The 22,320-nt window shown below is 50.2% G+C and overlaps 2 protein-coding genes across 5 annotated transcripts in view; both read right to left on the minus strand.

Annotated features, from left to right (window-relative positions):
* Positions 1 to 2,636, minus strand: part of PPIL2 (peptidylprolyl isomerase like 2) — a 46,119-nt gene extending 43,483 nt beyond the window's left edge. For 2 of the 4 annotated variants that reach the window (XM_077160261.1, XM_077160260.1), the window contains exons 1-3: positions 2,496 to 2,636; positions 779 to 828; positions 150 to 195 (exon numbers count right to left, since the gene is read on the minus strand). In XM_077160261.1, coding sequence (XP_077016376.1) covers positions 150 to 195; positions 779 to 828; positions 2,496 to 2,527 — 128 coding nt within the window. In that variant the 5' untranslated portion in view covers positions 2,528 to 2,636. The remainder of the gene's footprint in view (positions 1 to 149; positions 196 to 778; positions 829 to 2,495) is intronic. The other 2 variants (XM_077160259.1, XM_077160263.1) reach the window with 2 other exon arrangements.
* A 284-nt stretch (positions 2,637 to 2,920) lies between these two features.
* Positions 2,921 to 18,658, minus strand: LOC143682994 (uncharacterized). Its single transcript, XM_077159329.1, has 8 exons — positions 18,604 to 18,658; positions 18,413 to 18,509; positions 17,629 to 17,881; positions 17,294 to 17,417; positions 15,880 to 16,088; positions 15,275 to 15,345; positions 14,894 to 14,998; positions 2,921 to 4,470 (listed from the first exon to the last, which is right to left on the minus strand). The coding sequence occupies exons 1-8, from the start codon at positions 18,656 to 18,658 to the stop codon at positions 4,296 to 4,298; spliced, it is 1,089 nt and encodes a 362-aa protein (XP_077015444.1). The 3' UTR covers positions 2,921 to 4,295.
* Between the last annotated feature and the right edge of the window lie 3,662 nt (positions 18,659 to 22,320).

Consider the following 22,320-nt stretch of genomic DNA (forward strand, 5'->3'; position numbering starts at 1 on the left):
TGAATACACCTTCTCGCACTAAGGGGAAGATTGAGGTGAGTGAACACAGACAGAGCCCACATCTGGAACTCCAAGGATCAGATTTATTTTCAGATAACTGAGTATTAGAGAATAAAGACAAGGGAAAATTAAATTTTCAAAGATCTTACCTACAGTGGTCAAAAGGTAGACGACGAAAGTTTGTTTGTGGGATATCTATTTAAAATCAAATTAAAAAAAATGTTTCCTATAAACAAATTTCAATTACTCACTCCCACCAACAATTCAATTACATTTTAAGAAAAAGGCCATTTAAATTACCTAGTGAAGTAACTGCTGTGGATTAAAACACTTTTAAAAGCTAAAACCAAAACACATCGTTCCTCAGAGAGGCATGAGCACACACTTGTTTAAATTCCTACAACAGGTTCTATCACAAGCCTAACAAAGGCTCCTGTTCTAGTGCTTTGCTTTCTGAGGCAGCTGTGCCCTCCACTCCCATTAGCAATGTATGACAGTGCCCTCTTTACTGCTGCCTGGATAAATCTGAGTATTACTGTTTTCTTGATTTTTCTTTGATAGAGACAATTATTTTAAACTTATAAAAAAATCACCACTGAGATTAAGTGCTTTGTTGTATGTCTCAGTATGATTTGTGAGCTGCCTGGCTTCTCAATTCATTTGTCTACTACAGTTTCTGCATTCTTGTCCATTTTTACAGTCCCAGAGAAGAGTGAAGATGTCACTCTTTAATAAAGAGCTAGGTGGGGGGAGGTTACAGAAGGACCTCTGGCCTTACCTGGCTTCTTGCCACCATAGAAGTGAGTATATTCAGCACAGGTGATGTACCTGAAGGTGAGAGGGAGAATGTTACCACCACCATCCCCTTTGCATGAAGAGCAGAGTCGCCATCATTCCCTCACTCAGCAGATGCTTATTAAACACTAACTATATGCCAGGCACACAGTGATGAACACAACAGACTGGGGGGTTCACAGACAAGCGAGTAAACAAATGTAAACAGTCCAGCTTTGCCCTGAAGGAAATGAACTGAAGGTAACAGAGCACCTGATGATAAGAAGGAGCTAATTACATGAAGATTTGGGGGAAGAGCTTTCCAGGCAGAGGGCCCACCAGGCATCTCACCAAAGCTAGGGGGTGGGGGGTGCAGGGAAAAGCTAGGTGTAGAAAGGAGATGTCACTGGAGAAGAGTAGCACAGTTGAGTGTGACACAGGTGAAAGCGATGACCACAAATGACCCGGCAGGCCATGGGAAATACTCCAGATCTGTTCTAAGTAGGATGGAAAGTGGTCGGAAGACTTTGAGCAGGGCCCTGCTATGATCTACAAAAATCTTAAAAGAATCACTCTGGCTGCTGTGTATAGGGAGACAAGAAAGAAAGGAAACAGAAAAAAACAATCGGGCAGTGACTACAAAGTTCCAAGAAGGGGTTGGAGCAGTGGACAAGTGAGAAGTGGTCAGTTCCTCCAAGAGTCAGCAATTCTTGCCAAGGGACTGGGGAACAGAGTTGAGCGAGCTAAGGGAAAGAGACATTAAGGCTGACTCCAAGATTTCTGACCTTAGAGTATGACCACTGAGGTAGGAAAAATGGAAAAGGAGCAGTTTCAGGGGCTGGAAATGAGTTCCATTTGGGGACATATTAAATTTGAGATATCTATCAGCCCTCCAAATGGGGACGTTAGGTGGGCAGCTGATTTTGACACGACTGGGATCACCTTAGGATGACCGGGTGAAATCATCCTGGGGGAACAAAAATGGAGAAGAAAAACTGGGCACACCGATCAACAGGACTCTGGGAGAGAGACAGAGGCAGGCCAACAAAAGAGACTGAAAGAGACCACTGAAGGAAAACAAAGAGCACGTGTGTCCTAGGTACCAAGGAAAGGATTCAGAGGCAATGGTAAAGGATGTCAGAGGCTACTGAGAAGTACAACCAAATGAACGGTGAGGTTAAGACCACTGGATTTCGCAAGATGGAAGTCACGGGAGACCCTGACAAGAGCAGTTCTAAGGTGCTCAAGTCCAACTGGGGTGGCTTCAGGAGAAAGTGGAAAACAGCAAAGGAGACACACGTATCTTACATCGTGTTACCAAAAGATTCAAGGAAACACGGTGGCAGCTGGAAGTGTACATGGGGCACAGCAAGTTTGGTTAGTTTTAATTCTGCAGCAAGTGCGTACGCGGGTGGGCGTGAACCAGGAGAAGAGTAGATGCGACAGAGACGAACTTCAGAGGCAAAGCTCTCAAGAGAAAGGGGACGAGGTTCCCGCACACCCCCGCAGCTGACCGCCTCGGAGCGGAGATTCTGCGGAGGCGGCGGCGGCTGGGGCCACGACCGCGCCGGGGTAGACGGGGAGGCCTCCGGGAGGAGGTGACATTCGCGGTGGGCCCTGGGTTCCAACCCAAGCTCGCCCGTGAGAGGGGAGGGGAGCGAGGTGCGGGCCTTGGCGCTGAGGCTGAGAGGGGCGCCCCTCCCAGCTGCGACCCAACTTACATTTTGTCCTTCTGGTGCTGTCGCTTCCCCATGGTGGCGGCAGGCCCGGCTGGAGGAGTGACAAGACGCGGGAGAGCTTGCACCTAGGCCGAGCTTCCGTAGCTGCTTCCGGGACGCGCGGTCCTGCCCCGGAAGTGGGCCCGGGGCATGCCGGGATATAGGTTTTTGGCGCCCTCGGAGCTCGGAACCTGGTACCCGCTATGAGTCCTTCGCTGGGAAGCCTTGTCTTCTCCAGGTCCTCTCTCCCGCCTGCCCGGCCCTGGCTCAGTCCCTTCCCGGTTCGAACCCGCCCTGGGCGTTTTAAAAGGCCCTCCCGGAGCCTCCAGTCCCAGCAGCCTCACCCTATCTCCCCTCCACCTCTGGCGCGTTCAAAGCGACGTCCACACTCGCTCACTTACGGTTCTCCCCACCCGATCGGCCCCTCTCCCTCTGAGACCCAGCGGCGGGAGGCCACCAAGCTCTCACCGGCCCCTCCCTTGTCTCCTGCCGGACCCTTCCCCACGACCCAGACGGCACTTGGAGGCGTCCCTAGCCTCAGCCCCGGGCCTCCGTATACCAGGTTCCCGCTCGTCTAGCCCTGGTTCCTGGCAAGTGTATTCCTTGTCCCCCCACTCCAGACTCCTGATCTTCCCCTGGGTACTCACTGATGTCAAATTTAACATGGCCGGTCAAGGCCCGATCTCCATTCCCCCCTCCCTACCACAGTCTCTGGCTCTCCTCGCTACTACCATCTGCCCCAGTACCCCTGTGGAAGGTAGAACTACGTAGCCCAGAAGAAAATACCTTCATCTGCATCCTATTGCTGTGGGTGTGAATCTATTGTAAATAGAGCTTTTTGAAATTGTCATTTTTAGTTAAGTTGTGACCAGTTGAAGCAGGATAGGTTTTAATGGACCGTATAGAGAGTAGCAGAAAGCCAGAAGAGAAAGGAGAGGACATGGCCATGTGACGGAAAAGCCAAGGAATCCCAAGAACTGCCTGCCCCCCCATCCCATCCCAATGCTACCAACCCTGGAGAGAAGATTTTGATGAGTGCTGAATGGAAATTAACCCCAAACTGATTGTCCTTGCCATTTTTTGTTTCAGGGCTGCTTTTTGCCCTCTAGATTTCAACCCAAAGGACACTACCCTATCCCAGGTAGCTCCCCAGACATGTCCATCTCAGCTCCCACAGGACTTAGCACAATTTGGCATCTCGGAGGAATCTGATCTGTGTACTGGTTTACCACCCCTCCACTATGCCCATGCCCTCAGAAGCATGGATGTAAATAAGCTTCTTAAGAGCAGGGGACCTAAACTGCTTGGTTTATTATCTCCACTCCCAAGCAAAGTGTGAAACACACACAAGGGCTCAATTAAGCATTTAGAGAGGACTCACATCTCACAGGCAAGTTGGGTTCTAAGGTCAGCCTGTGAGGTGATGAGTCCCACAGCTTTGAAACTGCTTAGGAAGGTGCCAAGCTGGAAAGTGACGCACCAGATCTCATTTTCCCACATCCCAGTTTCTAAACCTGTGCACTGGCAAGGCTTGTACAAGGGCCACTTGTAGGAAAACCCCTCATTTCCTTTTCAGAGGTACAAGGCTGAATCCCCATGCAAGGGAACTCAGCAGTCGTACTGGCCACCAACTGTGCAGGCTCGGGTCGAGGGGCCTCAAGCTCACAGTAGCCTGTCCACCTCTCCAGGCTGGAGGAGCACATGGGATTGAACAACCCCTGGCAATCCCGGTTCCCCAGCCCCCAGCACGAGCTAGGCACCTCCACGGGAACTTTATTCACTCCTGTCTGCAGGGAAGTGTGGTTAGGGGCTCCTGTCATGGGACACAAACTCCGCACTGCCAAAGTCGTTCTCGGAGTCTTCGCTGGGCCTCGGCACAGGCTGGAACTTGAGCAGGACAGGCGGGGTGAAGATGGAGGCCTTCGGAGGTGGGGGCGGAGCCTCCTTGGTGTTGGGGGAACCACTACAAGCAGGAGTCCTGCACAGGAGACATCCAAGACACATCCGTGAGGTGGGCCACGAGGCCACCAAAGCCCCAGCCTGTGTGGGATGCTTCACCACTCTCGGACTCGTTGCTACTTCCAGAAATCTTTCCTGTGGATGTGGGTGGAAGGCTGTTCAGTGCAGCAATGGCTACGGTTATAAACACCAGGAAAACAGATTGTTGAATTGATCCGCTCCATGCAGCTTTCAAGGGAATGGGCTAGGTCCACTACCCAATAAGTAAAGGTGTTCAAGATGGCACACTAATAGAAAAAAGCAGGCTGCTGTAAAGGGTATGAACAACGATCCTACTTTGTTCCTTTGATCTCATACAGTAGATGAAGTTCATTTAAACGACCCAAACGTGGAGCCCAAGATGGGAACAAGGGCTTGTAATTCTGTATAGCTTAACGTAATGTCCAGATATATCCCAGAGCATCTTGGGCAGATAATTAAAAAGTCTTGGCAAAGTCCTTTGAGGACAGGAGAAAAAATATGGAACTATTAAACTTTCCCACCTAGAAACCCCAGATGCGCTCTTAAACACTAGGGACTCCCAAATAGGCCAAGTCCCTGATCTTGAGGCTTGCTCTTATGAAGCTCATTTCTGCAGCAGAGAAGCTAAGCCTACCTATAGCTATGCCTAAGAGTTACTTCTAGGAAATCTCTTTGGTTACTCAATGTGACCTGTCTTTCTAAGCGCAACTCTGCAAGGAAAATCATTACCCTACTCCCTATGTGGGATGTGACATCCAGGGGTGAAAGTCTCCCAGCTATGTGGAGATGACTCCCAGGGATGAGCCTGGCTCTGGCACTTGGGGTCAACAATGCCATCCTTTCCAAAAGGGAGAAAAGAAATGTAACAAAATAAGGTATCAGTGGCTTAGAGACTTCAAATGGAGTCGAGAGGCTTTTCTGGAGGCTACTCTAATGCAAGCATCAGCTAGATAGTGCAATTGCCACAGTCTGCCAAACCCCAACTAACATCATTCCTTTTAACCCTAAAGAACACCCGGGGCTCTATCTGAGATCCTACTAAAGTTGCACATGCTATATTTACTCTCCAGAAACCTACAATCTCCAGATGGTTCCTAGGCCAGATAAGTGCTGAAACCCTGAGGAGCTGGTTTGTCCATGAACATCAACCAGTTCTGTCCCCCTATCCCATATTATCACCAGCCCTTTCTGCTTGAAAAAAGAATGGGCATAACTCAAATATCCGTAAAGATTGGGAGAAGGATCAAAGGACAAGGAGGAACTAAACAGAGATGTTAGGATTTAACAAATGAATATAACTATTGAATGATTATATTTTGATATTTTAGTCTCCAGTATCTTGGAGCAGCTGGAAGGAAACACTGAAATTGTGGAATTGTAACCCATACCAAACTGAAATCTGTTCTATAACTACTGTTACAATGTATTTTGAAATTGATTGCTTTTTTCTGTATATATATTTCACAATTAAAGAGTTGTCCTACTTTGGTTAAAAGTTTTAATAGGGGCGGGCCACAGTGGCTCAGCAGGTAAGAGTGCTTGCCTGCCATGCCCAAGGACCCGGGTTCAATTCCCGGTGCCTGCCCATGTTAAAAAAAAAAAAAAATTTAGCAGCGTAGTTAGGTGTGTATGTATGCATGGGTGAACATTTTGGTACACGCAAAGCTTTAGCAGTGTTTACCAATGAGGGGGGACTCTTGCATTTTACATTATTTATTGCTGTCTTGTGAACTTGTTTCCATGGAATATATCCTCCTGCTTTTGTCAATATTTTTGAACAAATTAAAAACAAGCCATTTTTTGGCAATGACACAGCTGACTCAGGGAATAATAGGTACCAAGAGCCAAGAAATCTCCCCATCATTGAAAATTTTCAACAAGAATAATTAAGTAAGTAATGTTCCATCCATGTGACACAATGTTTTACATCATCGTCGTTGAATTTAAAGGTATTTTTATGGCATGGGAAGAAACTCACACTCCAGAGGCAACTAAAAAAACTGGAAACTGTGTAATGGGACAGTCCCAACTATGTAAAAACAACTACATGTCTGTATTTACATGTGTTCCCATGGGAAATACATGTTAACAGTGGTTATTTCTGGGGATGGGAATAAGAGTGACTTCTGTAGCTTCTTTAAGCTTTGGGGTAGTTTTCAAATTATCTAAAATAAATACTTAGTGTCTTATGAATCTAACAACAAAAAGGCAGTTCTTTTGAAAACTTTTTATATCCTTTTCCCTTATAATTCCACTTCAGGGAATTCATCCTAAAGGACTAATCTGAAAACTAAATATTGAGTTGCCCTATGACCCAGCAATACCACTACTCAGTATATACCCAGAAGAGCTGAAAGCAGGGACAAACAAGACACCTGCACACCGATGTGCATAGCAGCATTACTCACAATCGCCAAAAGATGGAAACAATCTGAGTGGATAAACAAAATGTGGTATATACATACAATGGAATATTACACAGCGGTACGATGAAATGACATCTTGAGGATATAACAACACGGATGAACCTTGAGGACATACTGCAGAGTGAAATAAGCCGGACACAATTGGACAGATAATGATAAGATTTCATGAATAGGAACATCCTAGGAAATATGAACTCAGAGCCTTAAAATGTAGACTATAGGGGACCTAGAGATAGACAGAAGTTAGAGAAGGGGAAGCAGTGACATAATATGTACAGGCTTGTTAACGAGATGGAACTTAAATGTATGGGAATGGATAGAGGTGATGGTAGTTCGTTAGTGAGATTATAAGCAACAGTGCTGTACTGAAGATGGATATGATTGAAAGGAGTTGTGTGGAGCCATGCATTTCACCGATTGGCCCTATAAATATAAATAAATTCTTGCATGAACTACTTCAAAGGAATGCCACTTGTACAAAGAGCTAATGAAAAAGCAGTATATGGGGAAAATACCTATTGCATGCTATGGTCTGTACTGAACGGGAAGACATCAACAGTAGCACAGCAATACTAGGGGTAAATAACTGGGGAGGGGAAGGAATGAGATTTAAGAGGAGTTTGGGGTTTTCTCTTTGGGGTGAGTGTACCTGTTATTTTTCTCTTTGGAGTAATGAAAATGGTCTAAAATTGAGAGCGATGGTATTGTACAAGGATGTGAGGATACTGTGAGACATGGATTGTTTATTTTGTAGAGAATATATGCTATGTGAATATATTTCCACAAGCTCTACAGCTTCAAAAGGAAAAGGGAGGAAGGAAGAGATTCAAGTGTGTGTGGAGAGAGAGGTATACCTCTTTGTGCCAGTTTTAATCTGTGGTGGACCCCAGAAAAAATAGGTCCTTTAATTCTTATTCAGTATTGCTGGGTGGGAGCTTTTTGGTTGTTTCCATGGAGCTGTGACCCACCCAATTGTGGGTGGTAACTTTTGATTAGATGGTTTCCATAGAGATGTGTCTCCACCCATTCAAAGTGGGATTGCTTACTGGAACCCTTTAAGAGGGAAGCATTTTAGAAAAGCTTTAGAGCCCACGCAGCCAGAGACCTTTGGAGATGAAGAAGGAAAACTAAAGCTCCCTGGGGGAGCTTCATGAAGCAGGAAGCCTGGAGAAAAAGCTAGCAGACATCACCATGTTCACCATTTGCCCTTCCAGTTGAGAGAGAAACCCTGAACGTCATCAGCCTCCCTGAACCAAGGTATCTTTCCCTAATGCCTTACATTTGGACATTTTCTTAGCCTTGCCTTAACTTGGACACTTTTACAGCCTAAGAACTATACTCTTGCACTTAATAAATTCCCCTTTTAAAAAGCCATTCTGCCTGACCAAAAGGGGAGAAAGAAGTGTAATTAATAAAGTATCAGTGGCAGAGAGAGTTCAAATAGAGTCGAGAGGCTACTCTGGAGGTAGCTCTTACACAAGCTTCAGTAGACCTTGCTACCTATCATAACCTGCCAACCCCCAACCAGGACCATTCCAGCCAATCCTAAAGAACACCTAGGGTAATTTTTAAGGTTCTACAACGGTTCCAGGCACTAGAGGAACTTTCCAGAAACCTACAATCTCCAGATGGGTTCCTGGTCCAGATGAGTCCTGAAACCTAGAGGGCCCAGCCTCTCCAGAACATCAACTAGTTCCATCTGCCTACCCCATATTAGTGACAGACCCTTCCAATATCAAAAATTTTAAACTGCCATAGCCCAAACAACCCCAAAGAGAGGTGTGGAAAGACAAAAGGTGATGGTGGAATTATACACAGAAGATAGGACTTAACAAATGAATATGAATGCTGAATCATTAAACTGATATCTTTTTGTCTCCAGTATCTTCTAGAGCAGCTAGAAGTAAAAACCTAAAATTGTTAAATTGTAACCCATGTCAAACTCTGAAATCTGTTCTACAACTAAAGTTGTGCTGCTGTGCTTTGAAACTTATAGCTTTTTCGTATATATGTTACTGTTCATAAAAAAATATAAGGAGAAAAGTCGATGTGAAGATAAAAAGCATTTAAGCCCTCTAGCCTCCTATAATGTGGGGCAGCTAGAAGGGAAAACCTGAGAGGATCGTATGGCAGCCCATGACACACTCTGGGATCTGTCCTGTAACCACTTGTTGAAGAGTGCTTTGAAAACTATTGCTTTTTTATGTCTTTACTTTGTATATGTGTTATATTATACAATAAAAAAGCTTAGGGCCGCGGTGGCTCAGCGGGCAAAGTGCTTGCCTGCTATGCCGGAGGACCTCGGTTCGATTCCCGGCCCCAGCCCATGTAACAAAAAAAAACGGAAAAACAAAATACAATAAAACAAGAAAATGTTTAAAAAAATGTTTCCCTTTCTTCCTTCCTTCCTTCCTTCTATCCTTCCTTCCTTCTCTCTGTCTTTCCTTTAAAAAAAAAAAAAGCTTAAAAAAAAAAGCCATTCTGTTTCTGGTATATCGCAGTCTGGCAGCTAGCAAGCTAGAACACTATTCAGTGTTGGCAGGGTAGCAGAGTAGGCAGCCCCTCTGGAGAGTAAGGTAATAGAGCCACAGGAGGCCAGATATAGGGTTGTCCTATGATTAGGCAATTCCGTTTAATAGGAATATACTCAGAAGCACTGAAAGCAGGACATCTGCTCTCAGACATCTGCACCCTGAGGTTTTTGGTGGCATTGCACACTAAAGCCAACGGACGGAGGTGATGGAAGGTCCCCCCGATTGAGGGACGGAAGAGTAAGCTGTGTTGTACACATACATGGAATGCTGACAGCTGCAGAAAAGAACACCGTCGTGAGGCGTGCAATGAGGTGAACGAAACCTGAGGACATTATATTGAGCAAAAGAAGCCAGAAACAAAAGAACAGATATCGTAAGGTCTCATTTAAAAAATACTTGGAAGAAAATCAGAGCCAGGATTGTAAGCTCTTACAGCAGTTACATGGGTTCCTGAGTTTTAACTGTTATCTCTAAATTCTGAGATGCTGGGCTCGGTGTGTATATGACCTGGTATTTCCCCGGAATATTGGGTGCTTGTGTGACAACCTAGACTCAGAGTTCTGCAGCCGTGAAAGTCAGCATTACTCCATACAACAAAAACGAACTGAAAAAGAGATCAGGCTCCAATTAGAGACAAGAATGAAGCTGATCTAATTAAGACTAAGATATAGGGTAAAGGATGATATTGTCCATATTTTAGAACTTCACCTGTATGAGACCAAAGGAAGAGAGGTTCATTTTGTCCAAAACCTAATTTTTCAGTAGCACACAATCAAACTTGTCAAGCAAGTTCAGTTAAACAACTTAAATACATGGAGCCTAGAATAGGGTATGAGATCTTGTAATTCTGTATAGCTTAATGCAACATCCTGATAGATTCCAGAGTATATTGTGCAGATAATAGAAAAGTATTTGCAAAGTCCCTTGAGGACAGGAGAAGAAAATATGGAACCATTAAACTTCCCACCTGTGAAATTCCTGATACTCTCTCAAGCATTAGGGACTCCCAAGTTAATAGGCCAAGTCCTTGATCTTGAGGCTGACTATGAAATTCATTTCTGTAATGGAGAAGCTAAGCCTACCTATAATTATGCCTAAGAGTCACTTGCAGAGAACCTCTTTTGTTGCTCAGATGTGGCCTCTTTCTCTCTAAGCCCGACTCTGCAAGGAAAATCATTACCTTCCCCTCTACGTAGGATATGCCATCCAGAGGTGAAAGTCTCTCTGGAAACATGGGATATGACTCCCAGGGATGAACCTGGCTCTGGCACCATGAGATTGACAATGCCCTCCTGACCAAAAGGTGGAAAAGAAATGTAACAAAATAAGTGGCTAAGAAAGTTCAAATAGAGTTGAGAGGCTATTCTGGAGGTTACACTTATGCAAGCTTCAGCTAGATATTGCAAAATGCCATGGTACCCTAACCCCCAACCAGCAGTATTCCTGAAAACCCAAAAGAATACCCAGGGCTCTATCTGAGACTCTACAATAGTTTCACTCATTTTACTCTTCAGAGACCTAAAACCTCTAGATGGTTTCTAGGCCAGATAAGCCTGAAACACAGAGGGGCCAGTCTCTTCAAGAACATCAACCAGTTGCATTCTGTACCCCATAATGTCAACACCCCTTCTGAACATAAAGATGTTAGAATGGTCATTGCCCAAATATCCCTAAAGATTGAGAGAATAATCAAATGAGAGGGAGGAGTTGTAAAAGAGAAGACAGGATTTAACAATGAGTACGGCTGCTGAATCATAATACTAATGCTTCTTTTTAGTCTCCAGTATATTAGAGTAGCTAGAAGGGAAAACCTCAAATTGTGGAACTATAACCCATACCAAACTTAAAGTTTGTTCTATAACTACCTGATAAAATGTACTTTGAAATCTATCACTTTTCTGTATATATGGCATATTTCACAATTTAAAAATCTAAAACAACAACTAATATGAATTTCAGGAATAGCTCTGCACATAAAGAAGTTAAAGTTAATTTAGTAGTGTGCTAAATACACTACTAGAAAATTAGGAATACCTCACATATCTCCCATTGGCGCTAGATAAGCAATGGCATACAGGCACCATGGGTAATTTTACACAGCTGATAAAGGTTGTATCCAAAAGACTCAAAAAATGTAAAACTCACTCAATAACTAAAAGACAAACAACCCAATTTAAAACTGGGCAAAAGACTTGAATAGCTCCAAAGAAAATAATCAAATGGCCAAGAAGCACATGAAAAGAAGCCCAACATCATGAGCCATTAGGGAAATGCAAATCAAAACCACAATGAGACGCCATTTCACACCCACTAGAACAGCGACTCTAAAAAAACAGAAAATTACAAGTGTCGGAGAGGATGTAAAGAAATAGGAACACTTGTTCATTGTTGGGAAGGTAAAATGTGCAGCCTCTGTAGAAGACAGTTTGGCAGCTCTTCAGAAAGTTAAGTATAGAATTGCCACGTGACCCAGCAATACCACATCTAGGTTTATACCCAAAAGAACTGAAAGCCGAGACTCAGATATTTGCACACCTGTGTTTATGGGTGCGTTATTCACAATTGCCAGAAGGTTGAAGCAATTCAAGTGTTCATCAAAGATGAATGGATAAACAAAATGTAGTAGGCAATGGAATATTACTTGGTTATTAGAAAAAAATGAATGACCTTGAAAACACTGTGTTGCATGAAATAAGCCATATGCAAAAGGATCCATATCAACCTCACTGGTATGAAATAATTAGAATAAGCAAACTCACAAACTCAGAAACTAGCATACGGCTTACCAGGGCTGCTGGAGTCAGGGTGGGGGAAACTGAGGGGTGATGGCTAAGAGGTATAGGGTTTCTTTCTGGGGTGAGGAATATGTTCTAAAGTTTATTGTGATGATGGTGGTACAACCCAATGGATAGGCTAAAAGCCATTCATTGACTTGTACACTTCAAATGGGTGAACTGTCTGATATATGAATCATATCTCAGTAAAGCTGTTAAAAGACTAAGTGATGCTCTTGTGAAACTTTTGTAGGTAGCGGAGAAGCTTAGCCTACCTATAGGTATGTCTAAGAGTTACTTCTGGAGGACCTCTTTTGTTGCTCAGATGTGGCCTCTCTCTCTCTAAGCCCAACTCTGCAAGTGAAATCGTTGCCCTCCCCCCTACATGGGACACGACATCCAGGGGTGAAAATCTGCCTGGCAGCGTGGGATATGACTCCCAGGGATGAGCCTGGCCCTGGCACTGTGAGATCAACAATGCCATCCTGACCAAAACGGGGGAAAGAATACACAAATAAGATATCAGTGGCTGAGAGAGTTCAAATAGAGTCAAGAGGCTACTCTGGAGGTCACTCTTATACAAGCTTCAGTTAGAAATTGCTCCTATCATAACTTGCCAAACCCCAACTAAAACCATTCCCGCCAATCTTAAAGAACACCTAGGGATGATAACAGATTCTACGAAGGTTCCATGCACTAGGATAACTTTCCAGAAACTTACAACCTCCAGGTGGGTCCCTGGACCAGATAAGTCCTAAAATGCAGAGGGGCCATCTTCTCCAGAAGATCAACTAGTTCCATCCCCCTATCCCATATTATTGATGGCCCCTTCCAACATGAAAAAGTTAGAATGGGCATAGCCCAAATACCCCTGAAGAGTGGGAGAAAGATCAAAGGTAACGGTGGAGTTATACAGAGAAGGTAGGGTTTAACAAATGAATATGATTGCTGAATCATTACACTGATATTTCTTTTAGTCTCCAGTATTTTAGAGCAGCTAGAAGTAAAAACCTAAAACTGTGGAATTGCAACCCATACCAAACTGTGAAATCTTTCCCCAACTAACTGTTGCAATGTGCTTTGAAATTTCTCACTTTTTTGTATATGTTATTTTTCACAAAGAGAAAAAAAATTGTGATGATAAATATACAGCAATAGGATGATATTGTGAACCACTGATTGTACACTTTGGATGATTACATGGTATGTGAATATATATCAATAAAAAATAAATAATTAAAAAAAGGATTAAGCCAGTATGCTGGTTTGAAAGGAAGTGTGCCCCCTAAGAAAAGCCATGTTTTAATCAAAATATCATTTCCTAAAGGTAGAATAATCTCTATTCAGTACTGTATGTTTGAAACTGTAATGAGATCATCTCCCCGGATGATGTGATTTAGTCAAGAGTGGTTGTTAAACTGGATTAAGGGACGACATGTCTCCACCCATTTGGGTGGGTCTTGATTGGTTTATTGGAGTCCTATAAAAGAGGAAATATTTTGGAGAATGAGAGATTCAGAGAGAGCAGAATGACATAGCCATGAGATGCAGAGAGTCCATGAGCCAGCAACCTTTGGAGATGAAGAAGGAAAATGCCTCCCGGGGAGCTTCATGAAACAGGAAGCCAGGAGAGTAAGCTAGCAGATGATGCCGTGTGTTCGCCATGTGCCCTCCCAGCTGAAAGAGAAGCCCTGACAGTGTTCGCCATGTGCCTTCTCACTTAAGAGAGAAACCCTGAACTTCATTGGCCTTCTTGAACCAAGGTATTTTTCCATGGATGCCTTTGATTGGATATTTCTATAGACTTGTTTTACTTGGGACATTTTCTCGGCCTTAGAACTGTAAACTAGCAACTCATTAATTCCCCCTTTTAAAAGCCATTCCATTTCTGGTATATTGCATTCCAACAGCTAGCAAACTAGAACTAGCCAGTTTGTAATATTATAATAGCAAAAAAATGAGGGCGGGCCACTGTGGCTCAGCAGGCAAGAATGCTCGCCTGCCATGCCAGAGGACCCGGGTTCGATTCCCGGTGCCTGCCCATGTTAAAAAAAAAAAAAAAAAAGTATCTCTTCCTAAAGCCCAGATTGTGCCAGATTTTATCATTGTCTCTTTACTTGGGGCTTTCTGATAGATCTATAATGTACAATCCTAATATGTATGTCCTTCATATTACAGAAGCCAGAAATATTTTTCAAAGGTTGACTTACTCTTTGAGCATCTTCTTAGACCAACTTTCCATCAGCTGGGAATTTAAAATAACCTTTTACAGAATCGTACATAAAATCATCTGATGCAATGAGGCACGAAATAAATGTCCAGCGACATGGGAAAGGCTGAGCAACATTGTACGTAAAAGAGAGCGGGTGATGAAAGCCCCATTGCATGGAGCCATACTTTGCACATGCGCGCACACACACACGTGTCTACAAATCACAGGGCTGTCCCACAGCTGACAAAACTCCCTCCTTGGTGGGACTTGGGGAAGATCATTTCCAATCCCTCATCATGCAAACATGAATGGGGCCGAAGGGCTTTTCCAGCACCCCCGATGACTGCCTTCCTGGAAGCAGAAGTGTGCCAATGGACCTGTTTCCAGTGCTGTGTGACACCACCACGGTGCCCGCCAGAGGCGGGGATGAGGGACGGGTGTCCCGGGAATTGGGTGGGGTCAGGATGGCGCTTACCAGGGAAAGCCAGCACACTGCAGCTTGCAGGCATTGCTGCCAGACAGGTAGGAGAAATGGAAACCTCCGGGGTTAAGCACCAAAGGCGTCAGATCAACCATGTGTCTACAAGACAGGGTAGGAGGCATCTGTCAGCCTCGGGCTCCTAGGAGGGGCCCCTCCACTGCCTCAGCAGGCATATCCGTGCAATGGGTACAGCGACACCCGTTCATAGATTGGACTTTTTGCATCCCCAGAAAATGGAGAAGAAAGAAAAAAACCCCAACCACTCAGGACTGCGGGGAAGATTCAACAAGAGGTGGGGGAGAAGTGACCACCAAGCGAGTCTGGCACGCAGGCTCCATTTTGGGATCCCTCAAGCCCAGGATAAATTCCTTCCACCTCTTTGGATTGGGTGACAGGCCAGTCCAGTTGAACTTCACTTTGGAACTCGAAACTCCCAATTTCTCCAGCTGCAGGAAACAAAGGAAACCTTGGGGCAACGTTTGCAGGGTGGGGGTGGGGGCACATGTGATGCAAAGAACTTCGCCAGGCATCTGTGCCCGCCCTGAGCTAGGCATTAGGGGTACGGGGACACTGGGTGGGGGGTAAGGACTGACTGAAGACACCCAGCCTGGAGGGGGTGTGTCTGGAATCAGATGTATTAGACGAGCAGAAATCAGAAGGCACAGGTACTGCAGGAAGAGGGCTGCCCGCGCCCAGGAAGAGACAGCAGGGGACAGGGGATGGGGTGCAGGATGGGGGTTGGGTGTGGTTTTCCACCCGTCCTTTGGGGACCCCAGGATTCTGATCTCGAAGGTGGAGCTGTGTCCTCCACCCTGACCCCAACCTTCAAGGCTAGCTGCCCCCCTTTATCTGCTTTATCCTTTGCAGTTCCACCTGAGACTCTGTCTGCAGAGAGGAGGTTCCAAAGACCGGGGGAGCAGCAAGGGGCTGTCTGAGCAGGTTTGGGGGCGGGGGTGCCTAGAGTTGGGGCAACAACTGACCGACTTGTTGGGCAGTGGAGGGAAAGGGCCAAAGACCCTGGGCATGGTGTAGACGGGCGGCGAGGAGGCCATCACGGAGGCCACGGTAGTGGCAGATGGTGACAGCGGTGGCGGGCTTGGTGGCCGGCATGGGGAAGTGGCCTGGTCCCGCAGGAGGATGGGCTCTGGTTTCTTCGACGTGGGCTTCCTCCTCCTCTTCTTCCTGGCATCTGTGACCAAGAGGTGTCAATGAGGGCCTGTCCCCATGCCCAGGACTTGGTGAAGCTGGTGACAAAGCCGTGTGGGGCCCAGCTTGGCACACATCCCTCTACAACAAGGAGAGGTGTCTTGAGACATAAAGCATCATCCCGCGGGTCCCATGATGACTACAGGGAGCAAGGCCACTTCTGTCCACATCTCACAGGCAGGATGTGAGATTCCAGCCTGACAAGGCAAAGGGACAGGCAAGTGCAGCCTTCCTCACGATGGGACGGTGGCGTCCCAGCCATGCACAGGTGGGTGCTGGCCCAGGGCTGATCTGTCTGCCCACCCCCACCCCCAACCGTGCATGGGAAGCTGCTAGCACCTGCTTGGGGCATCTGCATCCCAAACTTGAGCCCAGAGACTTGACCCAGCCCCAGGGCCACGCAGAGAGCGTGGAAAAGGAACCTTCCCAGGAGGAGACCCACATGGGAGAGGAATCTCAGAGCAGGGCTCAGGGAGAGAAACTTTGGGGGGAAGGGAGGGCCCTGGAGCCAGTCCCCTCCCCTCTCTCCTGCTTTAAGTTTCCCTCCCGCATTCAGGGAGGCTGGCTCTTGCCACTGCTCAAAGCAAGACCAGGCTTGAGACTTGATGACCTGATGCTGGTTCACCTCCCAGTGCCTCTGTTTCCCCTGGGAAATTTAACTATGGACTGAAGTGTCAGCCAATACCAAGGGATTGTCTCATCATTAAGTCAATTCCAGGCAATGCATCTGATTGAGATGCATTCTCAGATGTTCAGGGGCAAAACAGTTCAAGGTCTGGGAGTTCCCTTTAAATGCTCTAGAAAAAGGAAAAGGTGGTGGCGGAAAGTAAGCAAGTAAAGCAAACTGGGGAAAGCTGCTCAAGCTGGGAAAACGCGTTCTGGGCGCTTACAGCACTCTCTAGATTCCTGTCTGTTTATTTTCACTAGGAAAAATCAACAACAGCAGCACTTTCAAGATAAGCATTTAAGTTAAAAAAAAAAAAAATAGTGTCAAGTGGTTAGACTGGGGGAGTGGGGGCGGTCTCCACTGGAAAACTGGATTTGAATCCTAAGTTACCTAAAGATCAAGCCCTCTCCCGGATCCCACCCCCAGAAAGCCAGAGATTGGGGGAAGGTCCCGTTCCCCCCACCACCCCCAGCAGCCCACCGACCGGGGCACCCCTGGGGGGGCGGGGAGTGAGGCCTCACCCTGGGAATAGAGGTGCACGCGGTGGATGCCCCTTTTCAGCCGCTCCAGGCGCTGGCGCAGCTCCAGGGTCCCCACGCTGTTGCAGCAATTCAGCTCCCCCTGGACCGCGCGGAAGAACTTGGCCTGAGACCACGCACACGGAGAGAGGCAGGGAGGGCGGGTGCGCAGTGAGTGACAACTTCTGCGCCGCAAATCCGGCCCGCGCGGCCCCTCCCCACCCCCAGCCCCCGCAGCCCTCCCCGCGCCCCCCCCCCGGGGCGGAGCTGTCCCCCCTCAACAAGCCTCCCCGCACTCCCACCCGCCGCCAGCGCCTGCAGCGCCCAGCCGCCCGCACCCGGAGAGAGGAAAGGAGCCCGCGCCGCTCGCACTCGGCCTGCTTGGCCCCGCGTACCGCGCGCTCGGCCAGCGCGGGTTTGCGGTCCACGCTGCGGAAGAGGCGGCGCAGCGCGCGCTCGGTACAGGCGGCCGCCTGGCGCTCGAAGGCCTCCTCGGAGATGAGCTCGCAGAAGGTCACGCGCAGGGGTAACTCCTGGTCGAACTCGTCCAGGACCTCCATGCGGGGGCGGCTGCGGGCGGGCCCCGGCGGTCTGTGGGGAGGGGCGGGGCAGGGCGGCCGTCGGGGTGGGCTCCTGCCTCCACCCGCTCCGTGCGCGCCCGCAGGCGTGCGGGGTCCGGGCAGGGGTCCCAAGGACCGGGCTGCGAGTCCGGGCGGGGCTCCCCACGACAGGGGTGCGGGTCCCAGCGGGGCCCCCCAGGACAGGATGCGGGGGTCCCTAAGACAGGATACCGGGTTTGGGCGGAGGTCCCGCAGACAGGGGTGCGGGTCCGGGCGGGGCCCCCCAGGACAGAGTCCGGGCAGGGGAGGGTTCCGGGACAGGGGTCCCCAGGACAGGGTCCGGGGTCTGGGCGGTGGCCTCCCGACGGCCAGGATTTGGTGCAGGGGTCCCGGGGTCCCGGGCCACCCCCGTTCCAGGGCCTTTCCTAGGTGGCGGGGCCGCGCGGTGGCCGATTGCGGGGGACAGGGGTGGGGGGAAAGGGGTTGAAGATGCTCTCCCGAGGCCCGGGGTCTGGGCCATCCATGGGGGGGGGGCCCCAGCCTCGGGGTCCCGGGCACGCACCCGCTCTGTCCCCGCAGCGGCCCGCAGGGTCCTCCCCGACTGCCGCGGCCCGGGATCCCCTTGGAGACCTGGGGCGGGGATCCACCCCGCGCCGCGGCTCACGTGACAATGCCCGCTGCTCTGGGCATGCGCCCTGGCGCCCTCCGGGGCCGACGGCGGGCACGCTGGGCTAGGCGACTCCGCTGGGGTACCGGAGGGATCAACTCGCAGCTTCCTAGAGAAAGTAGGGCGGGCGGCCGAAGTCATCCCGCTTTTTGAAGAGCCACCCCCACCCCCACCCCTCCTCTGGCTTCCTGACCCCCTCCCCACCCCCCCAGGCGCCCTTCCAAATCGGGCCTGGTTTCTCTGTCCCCGACATATGCCCCTACACTCCCAATTTGTCACCCTCTTCCTTTCCTGCCCTGCCCTCCAGCATTGAACTGCATCCCCCAGGCTTGCCCTCTCTTCCTCTTCACCTCCATTTCCTGGGTCTATACTCGCTTGGGTCTACATTCTCCACATCTTGTCTTCCTGCCTCTCAGGTTGCTTTCTGACAGCCATGTCTTCACCATCTGACCCACTAGTCCTGTAACCAACCCAGGAGCTTCTTAACCAGCCCAAACCTGCATCCTAGGCTCAGTCCTCCCACAGGCACCATATGTGGGCATCCACACAGGGGAGGTCATTTCTTGGGTGCTTCACCCTAAGCTCACCCAGATTCCCACATTGGCTCTCCCCCACCCCCACCACCCACCCATTCACTCAGGAGAGGGGTGCATCTGGGACAGCTTCATTCCTGCCTCCCACCGACCCCCAGGACCCCTAGTGGAGTTTTCACCTCCCACCTCCAAACCACCAGCCCTCAACAGAATGGGTGACACTCGCTTTCCCACCCCCACCTGCCTCCACCCAGGGGTCAAATACAATGGAGAGGACACAGGGGTAGCTCCAGCACCCAGGAGCTTTGTTCTGTGCTTGCCTAGGGGTGCAGACAGAGGCTCAACCACATACATCGGGATTCAAATCTCTGGTCAGCTCCCCCCACCACCACCCCGATGACTTCCAGAATGAAACTTTATCATATACAGAATGTGATATGCTTTTTTCCAAACAAGACAAGACCCTGGGATGGGTCAATCGGCCCTGGGACTAAACCCCACACCTGCCCCTACCTCATGCTGTCCTGATAACCACACTTCACACTTTATACATTTATTCGTATCAAAAGTGTCCGGGGTCCCTGCTCTGTACCAGGCACCACCAAGAGACAGAAACCACATGGGTCCTGCCTTCAGGGTCCAGTGGATCGGGAACTTGAGCCACAGGGGGAAAGGTTATGATCCAACAGGCTCTGCCAGAGGGAGATTCGAGTGCTCCACAGGTTTTTCCCAGGAGATGTGGAAGCAGAGCCTTGAGATCTCAAGTCTCCCTGGGCATGGGGCCGATGACCAGTAGGTTCAGAGCCTGCAGATGGGTGACAGAGGGTGGGCACCTCTGGCCCCAGGCCCTGGAGCGTGACGGAAGGGACGAAGGACCTGGGTCAGGTGGTCCTAGAATCAAGGGACCCACTGGGTACACCTGAGGGGGGCAGAAGGACCTGTGTCACTGCCCACCATCCTCTCTGTAGGTGCCAAGGCTTCTCCATCCAAGGTATGGATGGTGAAGCCAGTATCTCAATGTGCCCAGGCCAGGGGTGAGGGGTGCTTCTGAGCCATCTGGGCTTCTTCTCAACGAGGCTGGACATATGGAAAAGTCTTGCATCGCAGAAAGTCCAGGGTGGACAGGAGTCCTGGTCAGATGGTGGAGGCGGCCCTGTGGATCAGGCTCCTTGGAAGTCCAGTTCCACTTCCCTCCTGTTCCACCTGATGGGGGAGGGGGGGGACAGCCAAGCACCCCACAATTGATCCTGAAGACCCAGGTCATAGATCCCTGTAAGAGAACAAGCTGGCAGCTGGTTGGTGGGCATCAATTGCAAGCTTCTTGTCCTAGAACCCTTCAGAATGTCTTGTTCCTGCTGAGCCCCAGGAAGGTACAACACCCTATCTTGTAGACCGCCTCCTGGAAGGCCTGCCTCACCCCCCACCTCCCCACCACCACCTAAACCCCCAAACCCCCAACCCCCCAGGAGAACCTTCTCACTGAATCTTCAAAAAGGGCTGGATCTGGCTTACCTGCTCGCCAACCACAGCTGAGCTGGACCCAAGTCCCTAGGCTCCAACCAACCCGCCACACAAAGCAGTGGACCTTTCCTTCCCCACCAGGGACTGGCCGAGTCTGAGGTCCCCAGTCTTGGGGAGCCGATGTGGCCAGAGCTCCTTCAGACCAGAGCTTTCCTTAATCCCGGGCTCTGCCCCTGCACCCCAGCCAAGATGGGTCCACGTGCTTACCATCCGGGAACCTGATTCCTGGGAGGCGAGTTGGAGGGCAGTACCCAAACGCCCCCCCTCCCCGACGCCGGGCTGGACCTGACTGATGCCCTTTCATCATTGCACTGCTTCCCAGCAGCCCACAGTAGTGCAACAGGGAAAGAGTGTCGGGCAGGCCTGGCAGCCCCCACTCCCGGTAGTCCATGGGGGGTGGGGTGGGGGGCTGAGGTCTGGAATGCAGGCTTGCTGGGCCGGGGCCTCTCTGTCTGGGGGGAAGGGTGTCCTATGACCCCAAGAGGCCCAGGACGGTTGCGATCTCAAGTTTCCATGGAGAAGGGAGCAGGGCTGGACAAGGGAGGTGGGGTGGGGTGGGGGAGGGGAGGAGCCAGCCAGGAGCGGGCCAGAGGTGGGGAGGGGGCTCCCCAAGGCTGGTCCCGGATGCTTTGACAATGTCATTGCACTGCTTCTCAGAGCACAGTAGTTCAATCTCGTCAGAGCGCCTGCGGCCCGCTGGGGGGGGGACCCCACTGCCCCCTTCTCCAGCAGGGAGGGAAGCTCAACCAAGGATGGGGTGTGAGGAGGGTGGGGCTGAAGACATTGAGGTGGGGGAGGGTCCAGCAAAGCTGCCCTCCTCCCCCCGACCTTGGAACCCCCGTCCTTGCCCTGGGGATAGCTGTCCCCCCAGTGTCTTGGGGGGGGAAGACACCCCCAGAGTGAAGGGAGGAGGGGCGGGCGGGCCAAGATGGGGGAGAGGGCGCACACACAAAGGAAAAGGGCCGATACTCCCGCCGCAGGCCAAAGCCCACTCATGGCCGGACCCGGGGTGGGTACCGCCCGGCGACCCCAGCGCCCTGACCCGCCCGCGGCTCTCGGAGAAGGGCAGGCGCCCCCCGAGGCGACGCGGGCCCCTCGCCCTGCTCCCTTGCCCGGGACTTGGGCACCGGGTTCGGTCCTAAGTCTTGTGCCCCGAGGCCCAGATCCGGGTCCGGGGTCCGGGGGGGTGGGCCTCCCGCCTTCCTGGGGATCCCCACCCGGAGCAGGGGGGGTCGTGACTGCGTCCCCCATCCTGTCGCACCCGTCCCACCCACCCGGGACCCCCCGCTACTCACGCGGCCCGACGCCCCTTCTGCCTGGGGCCGGGCGAGCACGCGGCAGGTCGCCGGGAACAAGGTCCTGGCCCGTCGCCGTCAACCCGCCGTGCCACCCCAGGCGACCCCAGACCTCGTGGCGCGCTCCCGCCCGCGGGCTCCATCTTTAAGCTGCTGACAGGCGGCGGGCCGGCCCCCGGCTCATTTGCATAGCGCCGCGCTCATTGGCCGGCGCCAGCGCGGGGCGTAGCCTCCCGCACGCCGGTTGGCTCAGGCCGGAACGATTTCAAAATAGCCTCGGGGCTCCTATTGGCCGGGCAGGGGGCCGAGTGTCGGGCTCCAGGGTTTTAACAATGAGTTCTACACACACACATACTCTTTCTCCCCATTCATAACTTATCAAAGGGAACTTTGCCCGCCTTTTCTCAGCTCCAATCTCCGCGAGTTTTCCAGAACGCGGGCGCCCGCGAGCCCG

Source organism: Tamandua tetradactyla, chromosome 5 (assembly GCF_023851605.1).
Source record: "Tamandua tetradactyla isolate mTamTet1 chromosome 5, mTamTet1.pri, whole genome shotgun sequence".
NCBI classification, from domain to species: Eukaryota; Metazoa; Chordata; class Mammalia; order Pilosa; family Myrmecophagidae; genus Tamandua; species Tamandua tetradactyla.